This window comes from Prionailurus viverrinus, chromosome B2 (genome assembly GCF_022837055.1).
Source record: "Prionailurus viverrinus isolate Anna chromosome B2, UM_Priviv_1.0, whole genome shotgun sequence".
NCBI lineage: Eukaryota > Metazoa > Chordata > Mammalia > Carnivora > Felidae > Prionailurus > Prionailurus viverrinus.
The window spans coordinates 54,383,161-54,397,254 of NC_062565.1; the positions used below are offsets into that span (position 1 = coordinate 54,383,161).

General features: G+C 36.6%; 1 protein-coding gene across 2 annotated transcripts in view; it reads left to right on the top strand.

The window, feature by feature from the left end:
• Positions 1 to 14,094, top strand: part of BEND6 (BEN domain containing 6) — a 62,881-nt gene that overhangs the window by 37,396 nt on the left and 11,391 nt on the right. For both annotated transcript variants that reach the window (XM_047859429.1, XM_047859430.1), the window contains one exon: positions 1,418 to 1,595. In XM_047859429.1, the coding sequence (XP_047715385.1) occupies positions 1,418 to 1,595 (178 nt within the window). The remainder of the gene's footprint in view (positions 1 to 1,417; positions 1,596 to 14,094) is intronic.

Genomic DNA, 14,094 nt, shown 5'->3' on the forward strand with positions numbered 1-14,094 from the left:
ACTTCTCTTGCCATTTACAATAATAACGTTACAAAGAAGAGGTCCTCTATTGCTCTGTACTGCAGTGTTCCCTATTCCCCAGGGCCTAACACTTCAAGGAGTGTCTCCTATGTGTGTTGCATGTGCTCTGCTGTTGAATCTTGGCCTTTTTTTCCTTCAGTCCAGTTGTCTGCAAAAGTTTTCTTTGCCTACTGTGGGCATTGTTTGGTCCCTAGCAGGAGTGGGGCCCACTGCCACCTTCTAAAAGGTTCTGGAATTGTGTGGTCTCTCTGTCTACACACTGAACTATTTCTGTTTCACCAGTTTCCTCAGCACTTACCTGTTTCCTGACAAGGACAAAGGGACCATTTGGATTTTCTAGCTGCTTTGTAAGAACTCTGGAGAGTCTGGCTGCTCTCTCTGGTCCAACTGTCTAGATACTAATATTGGCCATTTCAGATTTATGACCCTGAGAAAGACCATGTTGACATGATGCTAATGCTGGACATCATGCCTCTTTGGGGAGTTTTTAATGCACTGAGAGGGAGGGAGCCAATCCTATTGCTCTAAGATTGCCCCTCATTTATCTGGATGTTTCTAACATATACCCTTACCCCGTGATCCTTCTCCCTTCCCCTCAAACAGTGGGGTCAGGAAGAGCAAAGACACTTGAATATGATTTCCTGCCATTCCAGCTACTTATTCCCTAGGCTCCTCCTGGCACCAGAATGTCTCTTCCTTTCCTGTACAACAGAAACTTTCTTTATGTCATACCTTTATCTCTTATATTCTAAAGTTTATTTTTAAAAACTTTATACTCCAGCCTTTTAGGTTTGGATCTTTATAAATTCATTACCAAGGCAAATTTGGTAATTTGAGGAAATCCTTTTCTGTCTCAACACAGCCTGTGTTTTGCAACTCAAATGTGTATGTTTCAGAGTATTGTCTTGCTATTGATCTTAAAAATTATTTTTAAAACTAAAAGGAAAGCATGAATGTTTTGTTCTAGGTGAATCTTCTCTCTCTTTTCTCTGATGCAATAAACCCCAAAATTTCTAACAGTCTCAACAGAGAGACTGTGAGTGAAGAGTTAGGGGGAAAATGGAGGGTGGGGATGAGTTACAAATATTTGAGTGGCAGTCTGGTTGATCCTTCTCTGTTATACTATTTTCCTACTTTATATTCTTCACTGAAGTTAGACAGAATACTGATTTTTGCTATGTGAGAGATGTGTGCATGAAACTTTGATGTCTTACCTTTTTCTGAGCTCTCCTGGAGAGAGGAAGACAAAGCTGAGGCTAGTTCACTAGGTAAGACATCTGTAGCAGGAAATGCCCAGGAGATGAGGGTTTTGTAGGTCCCTTCAGCACACAGAACATGGGATAAACCATTAAAGTCACTTTGAAGCTTTCTTTGTTGTGCCTGCCTTGTATTTTAGAGAGACCCATATTCAGGAAATGCCTTTCTGCCTGGTGAGAGCTCCAGTGAGGAAGAAGAGCCTTTAGCAGAATTGTCAAAGGAGGAATTGTGCACGAAAATAAAAAGCCTGAAACAAAAACTAACAAACACCCGGAAAGAAAACAGCCGACTTCGACAGTCTTTGGTCATGCTTCAAGGTAAACTTTGAGAAAACTGACATTTTTAGATGAAAGGGAAAATACATGATAAATGAAATCACCTGTCAAGAATGAAAAAGAAAATCACTACCTTAGAGAAAAAAATCAAACATCACATTTAAAAAAAATCTGTGATTTTCTAAGCACTCTATTGAAGCCTTTAATTTATAGCTTAGACAATTTTAGATTATTCCTACAAAATACCAAATGTTGTATTCACTTAATAACATTCAGTGGATACTTACTGAGCATTTAATAGAGGCTACTTACTGTGGTAGGCCCCAGAAAGAAAAGATTACTAAGACAGAACAAATACACAAAGGTGTTTATGATGTATTGATCTCATTCCCCTCTGCCAGGGAAAGCACTAGAAAATGAGGCCTGTTATGATCTATTACAGAATTACTGGAATTAAAGATCCCATATATTAAATTGTAGTTTTGTAATTGGGAAAAGTGGTTTGAGAAAATAATCACAAATTATTGAGAAATAATCACATTCCATTGAAGACTGATAAATGAGAAAGATCCATCTTTGCAAATTAAAAACCACTTGGTATAATGCCTTCTGTATGGTCTTATATTGTATTTAAGTATTTATTTTTCAAAAATTATGTTTTCCATTTGCAGTTCAGCACTAGGCACTATTTTGTGCTGCTGAATATTTGGCAATCATATGCTATGCTGGTCAGCATCTTGTTGTAAAACAGTAAATACACAGAACATTTTGAAAATAAATCCCTCTGGCTTCTGCACAAAATGAGTGCAAATAACACAAGGAAGAAAGTGAAGAAGGATCACTCTCTAACAGTACTGCAGTCATCCAGACTAACAAGATGGCAGCCTAGCCCAGGGTGATAGCATGGATGCAAAGAGGATAGTTCCACATATTTTTGGAGGCAGAAATGATCAGAGACAGATAGAACATGGTGATGAGCTAGATTTACAAAGTAATGACTCACATGCTTTCCTAAGTATATTTATTAAATTGAAGACTTCATAATTTTATATAGAAACAGCTACATCTTAAATATGTTTATTGCATCACCAAGCCATTATCTCTTTATTTTTTTGACTTTAAATATTGAATTTTTGTAACCAATGTTTTTTTCTGGTGAGGTTTTTGCAAATTTCAAAGAATAGATAATTTTCATTTTTATTTAATCTGTTCCAGAACTTAGAGTATGATTAAAAGCTAGTTTATAAACATAGCATAAATTGCTGGTTCGAAGTATTGATTTTTGAGTTATAGACTTTAGTTTGAATCCCATCTCTGCTTATTAGCTATATAACTTTGGCCATGTCACTTTCCTGGGCCCTCAGCCCCACCTTCAATCTTCTTATCTACAAAATGGGGATGAGGGTAATCTGTCATGTCCTTCCTGCTATGAAGATTAAAAGAGATCATTGGAAGAAATGCTTTCCCCAGAGCACATGATAGGTGGTCAGTAATGGCATTTATTATTATTATTGTCTCTGTTTTTATCAACACCAGAACTTGACACATAAAGCCCAAAAAGAAAATTATTAGACCAATCTTTGTTACACATTTAGATGAGAAAATTCTAAATGAAAGAGTAGCAAATGAGTCTCAATAGTATATGAAAGGAATCACTATGACCAGTTTTTTCTCTCTCCCATACTCCCAAATACCATTTCATTTTCTTCCCTCTCTGCCAATTTCTCATACCTCCTCCCATATCCTCGCTTTCAGGTGATGACTTTGCTTCCAACTTCACTGTGAAATTGGAGGATATGAAAGAGACTGTCATCTCCCTGCACACATGCTTTATTTATTTTATTTTTTTATATTTTAAGTAAGGATCTCTGCCCAACTTGGAGCTTGAATCCATGACCTCAAGACCAAGAGTTCCATGCTCTACCAACTGAGTCAGCTGGATGCCCTATCCTTGCACCCATGCTTAATGCTTCACTCTCTCCTGTCGCTCATGATGACCTATCCTCTTGTAGGGCCAAAGGCAGTATCTGTGCATCAGATACCATCTTCTTTTACCTAAGAACAGAGCTCTGGAGGTTCTCCCTGCTCTCTGCTACAAGATAAAATTTTCTTCCTCTAATGAATCATTCCCATTAAAGTCAGACATACCATTATTTCTCCCATTTAAAAAACAAAACAAAACAAAACCCCTTTCAGGCATTTTGCTTTTCCACCTTCTACCCTATTTGTCTCCTTCCCTTTAGAGGAAGAACTCCCTAAATGACTTGACACTACACACTGTGTTCAGTTTTTCCCCTTTTATTGTCTCTGGCTCCACTTCAATTAGTTCCTTTTCCTTCTATTGTAACTTCTTTTCTCTTGATCAGCAATAACCTCCATATATAAGCTTGCTAGTAACAAAGTACCACAAATTGGGTAGCTTAAACAACATAAATGTGTTGTCTCCCACTTCTAGAAGCTAGGATTCCAAAATCAAGGTGTCAACAGGGCCACACTCCCACTAAAGGTGCCAGGTAAGTTCTCTCTCAGTTTCTGGTTGTTCCTTGGGTTGAGGCCACATAATGCCAGTCTTCATATGGTGTTCTCCCTGTATGCTTCTCTCTCATCATGTTTAAAAGTCCCCCTTCTTATAAAGACACCAATCATACTGGATCAGAGCCCACCCTAATGATCTCATTTAACTTGATTACATCTGTAAAGACCCTACTTCCCAAGAAGGTCACATTCTTAGGTACTGGGGTTTAGGACTCCAAAGTTTCTTTTTTGAGGGGACACAATTCAACCCATAACATTACATATTGCTAGCCTCGAAATCCACTTCTCAATGATCATCTAACTACCCTGTAAGAGCAGACTGCAAAGTGGTTATCTTTTGCTCAGTAATTCTTTAAAACTCTCTGAACTAATAATCAGGGATCTTTTTCAACTTATAAAGCCTACTAACTAAGAAAAACAGCAGAATATATATGCCACTTTAGACATTCAGAATGGCAAATGTATTTGTGCTATATATGTATGTGTTAAGCATTTGAAACTTATCTTGTGGACCACAACTGACTAACACCATAAGATATAAGAGGCAGGGGCACCTAGGTGGCTTAGTTGGTTAAGCACCTGACTCTTGATTTTGGCTCAGGTAGTGATCTCACGGTTTGTGGAAGGAGTGCCACATCAGGTGCTGCACCGATACCACTGAGACTATTTGGGATCCTCTCTCTGCCTCTTTCTCTGCCTCTCCCTTTCTCAAAATAAATAAATAAACACTAAAAAAAGAAGATATAAAAGAGAAAAAGGTGACATATCTATTGTATAGAAGGTATCCATTTATTTTGTCATTATTTTTAGAAAATGAATGTGTACCATAAAAAGGAAAGCATTGACTAAAAACTCAAGTCTCATAACTAATGAGATTACAGTGAAGAATAAAAAATTAGTTAAGTTTTGCCCAGATTTCTTTAAGTATGATATAAAGCTTAAGTGAAATATGTGTGACTCTCCCTTCTTTCTTGAAATCCTGCTAAAAATAAACTTAAAATGCATAAAAGGAAATGACAAGAAAACCTGAAAGAAGACCACAGGAGATAAAAGATACCAATAAAATTTTACAACCTGAAAAACAGATGGATGAGTAGTGACTAACTCTGTAGAAATCTGAAAACTCAGTGTCTGTGATGGGGGTGAGGAGGGGATAGAGGTAGAGAAATTAAAAAGAAATAAGTCATATCACACCACAGAACTATAAATGGTTTAGGAATTGTCCGTGTGAAAGGGATTAGGATAGTGCTGGTAGTGTGAAAAGACCTACATGAAGAGGTCACTGAAAGGAGGAGTCACTGAAAGACCTACACAAAGACACTTTGGGACCACAAAGTTACATATTCTTCTCATGCTGTCTGCAACTACCACTCTTCACCACAGCAAAAGATGGAGGTTTTCTCTCAGGAGGGGTTGAACCAGAGCTATGAACTCAGGGACATTGGGCACACCTGAGGGAAGGTGATTATTTGAGGAAACCTTCTATCATGGAAAACAGACCAAAACAAACTAAGAGAAAAATAAAGTCAAAGGAAACAGATAATTCAGGGAGCAGAAGAAATATACATGATATAAGAACAGGGTAATTTAAGAAATGAATATCCACCCAGGGGCGCCTGGGTGCCTCAGTTCCTTAAGCATCTGACTTTGGTTCAGGTTATGATCTCATGGTTCATGGGTTTGAGCCCCTCATTGGGCTCTGTGCTGACAGCTCAGAGCCTGGAGCCTGCTTTGGATTCTGGGTCTCCCTCTCTCTCTGCCCCTAACCCACTTGCATTCTGTCTCTGTCTCTCTCAAAAATAAGTAAACATTTTTTAAAAATTAAAAAATAATTTAAAAAAAAGGAGAAAAAGAAAAGAAATGAATATTCAAAGACCAAGCGGGGAGAAACCTAGAAATTCACTAAAATGTCTGGAAGTTAAAGTTAAGAAAATCTTGTAGATATTAGAGTAAGAAGACCAAGAAAAGGAAAATAGAGAAGATTGGGAAAAATAAAGAATTAGTCCTGGAAGTCAAATGCTCAAAGAGAAGAAGTTCTTTTTTATTTTAATTAAAAAAAATATTTTATTTCTTTTTGAGAGAGAGAGCAAGAGCGGGGAAGTGGTAGAGAGTGAGGGAGACACAGAATCCAAAGCAGACTCCAGGCTCTGAGCTGTCAGTACAGAGCCTGCCCTAGGGCTTGAACCCACAAACTGTGAGATCATGACCTGAGCCAAAGTTGGAGGCTTAACAGACTGAGCCATCCAGGCACCCCTTAATTTTTTTAATGTTTATTTATTTTTGAGAGGGAGAGAGAGAGAGACAGAGTGCAAGCAGGGGAGGGGCAGAGAGAGAGAGGGAGACAGAATCTGAAGTAGGCTCTAGGCTCTGTGCTGTCAGCACAGATCCAGATGCGAGGCTTTAACTCATGTACTGCGAGATCATGACCTGAGCCAAAGTCAGTTGCTTAACCGACTGAGCCACCCAGGTGCACCCAAAGACAAAAAATTCTAAAAGATGAAAGAAGAAGGAGAAGCTAACTGACTAACACAAACTTTTAGATTAAAAGATATCACCAAAAGCAAAAAGACTTGACTAAGTCATAACACTGTGAAGTTTTAAAACACCAGAAGTAAAGGGAAGACCCAAAAGCTTTCAGAGAGAATAAGCATGTCCCAGGCTAAGGACTGGAAATCAGAATAGCATTGGCCTTTTCACCAACAACAAAGGAAGCTCCAAGATAATTATGCAATGCCTTCCAAATCTAGACTTCTATACCCAGTGATTTATCAGCCAAGTTTGAGGGTAGAATAATACTTTCACACTTATAAAATCTCACTAATGTGCTTCCTATGATTTCTTTTTCAAAGGTAACAGAGGATGCACTCCTCCCAAATGAGAGAGTAAATCTAGAAAAATAAAAACATGATATCCAGAAAATTGGTGGTCCAATTCAGGAGAAAGACAAAGAGGGGCCATAGAATGATAGTGAAGGGAAGCTCCAGGATGACAAGTATACAGTGGCCTAGAAGCAGCTAGCCCAGATTATGGAGGGGTATGGAGGGCTCCAGGGGAGAGAACTCCAAGAAAAATATGAAATTGATAAATGACATGATGTATCCAAATATAATGAAAGGAGATTTTACACCTCCGACAGGAAGTTTAGAGATGTATAAGTGAAACAGTGTAAAATAATAATAGTAATAATAATAATAATAATAATAATGTAATTATTAACTCTATGGAAAAATGTTTTAAAGAAAAGGAATTGTGAATAATATTTGCATCACTATAATAATGTAAGCACAATATTTATTGAACTAACAATTGTGTTACCACTATTCTGGGGTGATGAGAAGAGTGTGTACATGTTTGCATGTGATTAGCAGGTGTGTGTGTTTCTGTGTGGCTGGGGGAGGATTTGAAAGAGAGCAATATTGTCATACTACATAGTTGAAAATCAGTAAGTTGGGTTGCCTGGCTGACTCAGTCATAGATCATGTGACTCTTGATCTTGGGGTCATGAGTTCAAGCCCCACATTGCACGTACAGCTTACCAAAGAAAGAAAGAAAGAAAGAAAGAAAGAAAGAAAGAAAGAATTATATGGATCTGAAAAAAAACAGTAAATAGTTGTATATGCATATTATTATTTAAGACTATGAAGGTAAGTACCAGAAGAAGCATGTAAATGGATTGGAATTGGTGGTCTCTAAGAGTGTTAGTCAAGAGAGGTGAGTGACAGGGCAGAGGACTACTGTTATTCATTATAAGCCTTATTTTACTTAAAAACTGATCAATAATGAGTACATGATAGGTGTTCAAATCTAGCAGCTATCATTTTTTTTTAATCAGTAATTTCCTTATAGGTCAGAAATTGCCAGTTATATTTCTAGAAGAGAAAAAAAAATCTAGTCACATTAATTACAAACAACTATAAAATATCTACTAACAACCCTAATAAGAAATGTATGTGATCAACGAAGAAAAATTAAAAAATCACTGGAGGGGCTCCTGGGTGGACCAGTCGGTTGAATGTCCAACTCTTGATTTCAGCTCAAGTCATGGTCCCAGGGTCATGGGATTGGGCCCTGCGTCAGGACTCTGCATTGGACATGGAGCCTGCTAAAGACTTTCTTTCTCTCCCTCTACCCCTATCCCCAGCTTGTGCTCTCTCTCTCTCTCTCTCTAAAATAAAAACAAAAACAAAAACAAAACAAAACAAAAAAAAACCCAAAACCTCACTGGAGAAATATACAAACCTAAATTAATGGAGAGGTTTGTCACATTCATTGATGAGAGGAGAAGATACCAATTCATCCCCAAATAACTAATACTTTGAGTGGAATTCCAACAAAAATACTAATGATTTTTTGTTTTGTTTTGTTTTTGGGAATTTGGCAATGATTATTATAAAGTTAACCTGAGAAAATAAATAGGCAAAATCAATAAAGACCATTCTGAAAAAGAATATGTGTATAACCTATCAACATTAAATCATATAATTTCCAATTATTAAAAATGACTTGCTAGTGCAAGATCAGAAGATCAGTGGAACAGAATTTATATCCCCCAAACAGAACCTTATATGTGATACAGAAACTATCCTAGAGGCCATATGGCGTAAAGGTAAAGAGTATAGATTTAGAGGGGCCAAACCACCTGGGTCCAAACCCCGGCTCTGCCACCTACTAGCTGTGTAACCATATTCAAGTTGTTTAACTGCTCTGTGCCTCAGTTTCCTCATCTCAAAACTGGAAATAATAAAAGTACTTAGCTGGGTGACATGCGAAGCATTCAGAACAGAACCTGGCTGTGTAAGTATTTGCTATTCCAGGGTTCACTATCACATATCATCAGGGCCAGCGTCATGGATGCCTGACCTGTACAGTCCCTGACAACCCTACTCTTAGAGAGGTCCCAAATACTGGTTAAAAGCTCTGCTGTCACCATATTAAAATTTTAAAAAAGGTTTGAACAAGGAGTGCTGCATTTTCATTTTTGCAATGGGCTTGGCAATTTATGTAGCAAGTCCTGCAAGTTAATCAGAAAAAGGATAAATTATTCAACAAATGGCCCTGGGGAACTTGATATTCCAGTGCGTGTTGGGGGGAAGGTTGGGCAGCTTCAAATTAGGTGGTCATTTCACACCATATGGCACACTAAAATCATAGCTATACAGTTTAAATAAAAATGCCATCTTCTGAATTTTGAGTGGGAAGTACTGGTTTAAACACATGATGAAATTTATCTTTAAAAATTAATAATACGTATTTTCTAATACTGTTTGTTCATTGAATAGGCCTAGACACATGAACTCAAGAGCAAAGAGCCCTTCTAGCACCTAGATATGGTCTTATAATAACATTTCCTTCTAAAAGGAGCTAGGGGGGTTCCTTGGAGAAATGGCTGATTCCAGAACTTGCACAGGAAATATACAAAATGAGCCTTGTTGGGGCCTAGAACAGGAAATATAGATGAAAATCTTGTCATACCAGCAAGCAAGGCAGTTAGCAAAGACTATGTAGACATGCCAACCAGAAGAGGTTCCCACTGGCCAAAGATGGGACAATTTGAGTTTCAATAATAATGATACCCGCAACAGGTTATCATGTATATTTAAATGCATGAGTTCATAATGGTATTCAAAAAAGAAAAAACTTAATGATCATCTGGAAACTGGCAAATATAGATAAAAAGTCAAGTATTTGCCCTGTCATTATTTATTATATGAAATGAACCGAAGCATAACCAAACAGTTGATGGGAGGAAGTTTCCCTTTGTACAAGAATTCTAGCCAATAATTGAAGAAGAATTAGAATATCACCATTTTTCAACCCCTTATGATGTAATGAAATATAAATGGTGATCATCAGTGACAGCTAATACCCCAAGAAACATTAACCATGCATTCTATCACTACCTGATAGAATTTAAAACACTACCTAAATCTTATCAAGACTTTATATGTAATTACCAATTTAGAGCAAATACAGGGAACAGAATAATAAGTTAAACATCACTTGTAGATACAATCAGCAAAATCCCACTGCAGGAAACCCTGTAAAACTTACAGCCCAATTTCTTCAGTTAATAAATTCCAAAGAAAAAACTAGGACAGAGAGGGAAAAAAATCTATAGTTTATAAAAGGACAGTAACTAATCATAACATATGGACTTTATTTGGATCCTGATTCAAATAAAGAAAAAAACAACAGTGATGAGAAAATCAGAGAAATTTGGACATTTATTAGTTTTTTTTTAACGTTATTAAAGAACTGTTGATTGTCACAATGGTGTTGTGTTTCTATTTTATATTTCTGTAATATTTTTATATTTTAAACATATATGTTTATGTTTTCTTGCCTTTAGAGATACATATGGAAATATTTACAGATAAATGAGATGCTGCCTATGATTTGTTGGAAGTATTCTTGTGGATGGAGAGAAAGTGGATGGGGGTTTAAAGAGAACAAGACTGGCTATGAGATGAAACTGAAGGATGGATATATGGGAGTTTACAATTTTTGTTTATGTTCAGAACTATCCATTAGAAGTTTAAAAATTATATCCAGGTGGAAAAAGCTCATTTGTAAAAAAATATTCAAACCATACAAAATATATGACTATTTTACTGATCTGAAAGGTGAATGACTTTCTAAGCATAAAATAAATAATACACTGAAGAAGACTGCTACTTTACAATAAAAACTAAAAATGTGTGTATGCTTTCAAAATATCATGAAATTAAAAGATAAACACTCTAAGAAAAATGCTTGCAACTTATGACAAATAAAAGGTTAAAATGCTTAACATATAAGGGAGTAAATAACAATAGCTAACACACTGTGCTTATAACACATTAGGCACAATTATAAGCACTTCACAAAAACTGAATTATCAAAAATAGAAAAAGTACTGTCTGGCTCAGGTGGTAGAACATGAAACATTTGAACTCAGGGTCATAAGTTTGAGCCCCACATTGGGCATAGAGATTACATTTTAAAAAAGTACTGGGCACCTGGGTGGCTCAGTCGGTTAAGCAGCTGACTTTGGCTCAGATCATGTCTTGTGGTTCATCAGTTCAATCCTCAAGTTGAGCTCTGTGCTGACAGCTCAGAGCCTAGAGCCTACTTCAGATTCTGTGTCTCCCTCTCTATCTGCCCCTCCTGCACTTATGCTCTGTCTCTGTCTCTCTCTCAAAAATTAAATAAACATTAGAAAAAAGTTTTTTAAGTACTAATATTCCATGGTCTAACAGATAATTCATAGAAGGTCAAATAATCAATAAATAAGTATATATTTAACTTCACAATAATAAAATAATTGCAATTTAAATTTTATTAACATTTCAACCTATCTAAATAGTGAAGATTATTGTTAGTGGTTAACACCTGTTGTTGATGCTGGAGTGAAATGCTGACTTCTTACATTGTTAGTGGGTGTGTAACTTGGAAGAATCTTTCTCGAGAGCAAGTATTAGTTGAGGTTGGACAATATTTATACCTTTGACCCTATTATTATGCTTTCAGGAATTTGTAGCATTGTTGTGATCAGAGATACATATGAAGATGTATGTGCTAGGCAAGGCATAAAAGTTTTGTTTGAAATAAAGAAAAATTGGAAGCAACCTAAATTTGAAAAAAGGGAGCATTTAAATACATTATAAAACATCAATACCTCAGAATATTAGGGAGCCATTAAAATCATGTTTTCAAGTGGAAAATAACCCATCAACAGGTGAATGAAAACTTTAATTATGAAGTATCCACATATTAAAATATTAGCAATGAAAAGGAATGAATAACTGATACAACAACATGAATGAATCTCAAAACATTATGCAAAGCAAAAAAAAAAAAAGTCAGACCAAAAAAACTAAGAATATACCATTTGAAACCATTATGTGTAATTCTAGAACAGGTAAAATTTATCTCTGACCAAAAAGTCAAATCAGTGGTTGCCTCTAAGGCAAGTTTAGAGATTGACTCGGAAGGGACAAGAGACAACTTTCTGGATGGATGGATATGTTCTATATCTTGTTGGGTGTCCATTAACTGGGTATATCACTTTGTCAAACTTATCCCCTTTTACCTACTTAATTTCTGCTCACACTTTGTGTAGGATCTTGCCTTTGAGTCTATGTAAATTATACCTCAAAAGATCGTATTTTCCAAGAAGATTTAGTGAAATAGGCAAATATTAAACTTACAGTTTTAATTGGAAAAAAGAACCATGAAACAATGCTATGTATATAGTACAGTCCTAGTTATGTAAAAGAAAATACATGAATATGGGTGAAGATACACAGAAATGACAAGAAGGATACATTCCAATGAACATGTCCAACTTTCATTATTAGGAAAAAATCAGTAAATATTCTTCAAACCTCACTTTATAGAAAATTCCCTTTTTCTCTTTACATTCTAGCTGCCTTCTTACAGTTCCTCAAGTATAGAACTTACATTTCCTTTGCTTCTGATGACCTCCTCATTTCCTCCAGCTATTTAATCCCTGCTCAGCCTTTGGCTCTCAGGTCAATCTTGATGTCCCCAGAGAAGCCCTCCATATGCCTCCCCTCCCCAGGCTGAGTTAAACATATTATGCCCGTCTCTTGTGACACTTAACAATTGTAATTTTTCATTTCTTTGTATGTACCTCAGGTTAACCCAACTGCAAAGTTAAGGGCACTGCCCTCTAGACTGCTACATTTGCCTAACACTTCGGATGCCAACTATAAGCTCAGACATTTTCCAAAACCACCCTCAGCTCCATTAATTTTCTAGAGAAACTCACAACCCACTGAAAATTACAGGAAAAGAATACAAATTAGAACCAGCCAAAGTTGGAAGACACACATAGGGCAGAGTCAGGGTGGCTTCCAAATGTGAGCTTCTGTTGTCTTCAGGACGCATTGCCCTCCTAGCATTTATGTTACAATATGCATGAAGTATTGTCCATCTAGGAAGCTCACTGGAACTCCAATGTTCAGAGTTTTTATTGAAGGTTCATTGTGTAGACATGATTGATTGATTGGTTGGTTGCGTATGTTGAACTCAGTCTCTAAATCATTCTAGCTTTCTGGCTGTGGTCTGCTTCCACACTAAGACTATTGGGTGTGATTGTCCACATGCTGAGATATATCTTAGCATAAACTATCAGGTGTGGGCTGAGAGGCTCACCCTGAAAAACAAAGACATGCCTCCTGTCACTCAGGAAATTCCAAGGGTTTACAGGCTACCTTTCAGGAACTAGGTGGTTAGGTGGAGGCCAGATCTCTCTTTAAGCAGGCCAAATTCTTACTCCACACCATGGTTGGGTAAATAGTGCTCCTCCCCCTCTTTCCTCCACCTCAGTTCCAAAAGGCCAGGATCACATTTGGTTTTGCTCCCAGTCTCAGTCTTAGCATTTAATATGGTGTTTAGCAAATGTTGACAATCTACATAACATAGTTGTTTATGGCATGGAATTGCCTAAGTCTGAATTTGAATCTTGGTCTTCTTTTCAGTAACTGGGTTGACACTGGATGGGATTTTTAACTTGTCTCACTGCCTAATTGTCCTCATCTGTAAACTAGGGGTAATGATAATATCTATCTCAGAGACCAATGAGGATTAAATGAATGAACATCAGTAAAGTTCTCAGAATAGTGCCTGGAACAGAGTAAAATCTAGATAAATGTTTATTATTAAATGCTCAATAAATAATGCTTATTGAATTAGTGTCTGGCACATGAGAGATGCTTAGTAAATATCAACTGAAAGAATATAAAAGAAGATTTTCTTTAGTAAATTTTACTATTTTTCTATTAATATGGTACCAGGTGTATTGATTTGTACATATTATCAATATGTTGGTTTTCAGCTTTCAAATCAAATAGTGGTCTAAAGATTATGGCTTAATAATGTGCTTAAGAAAAGTCCAAAAATGCTTTAGAGTCTTTTTATTTCTCCAACATCCAGTACCCTCAAACATAGAGTGGGAGCTAAATTAGATAGGGCTCAATGTGTCTTCCAACTCCAACAAAAT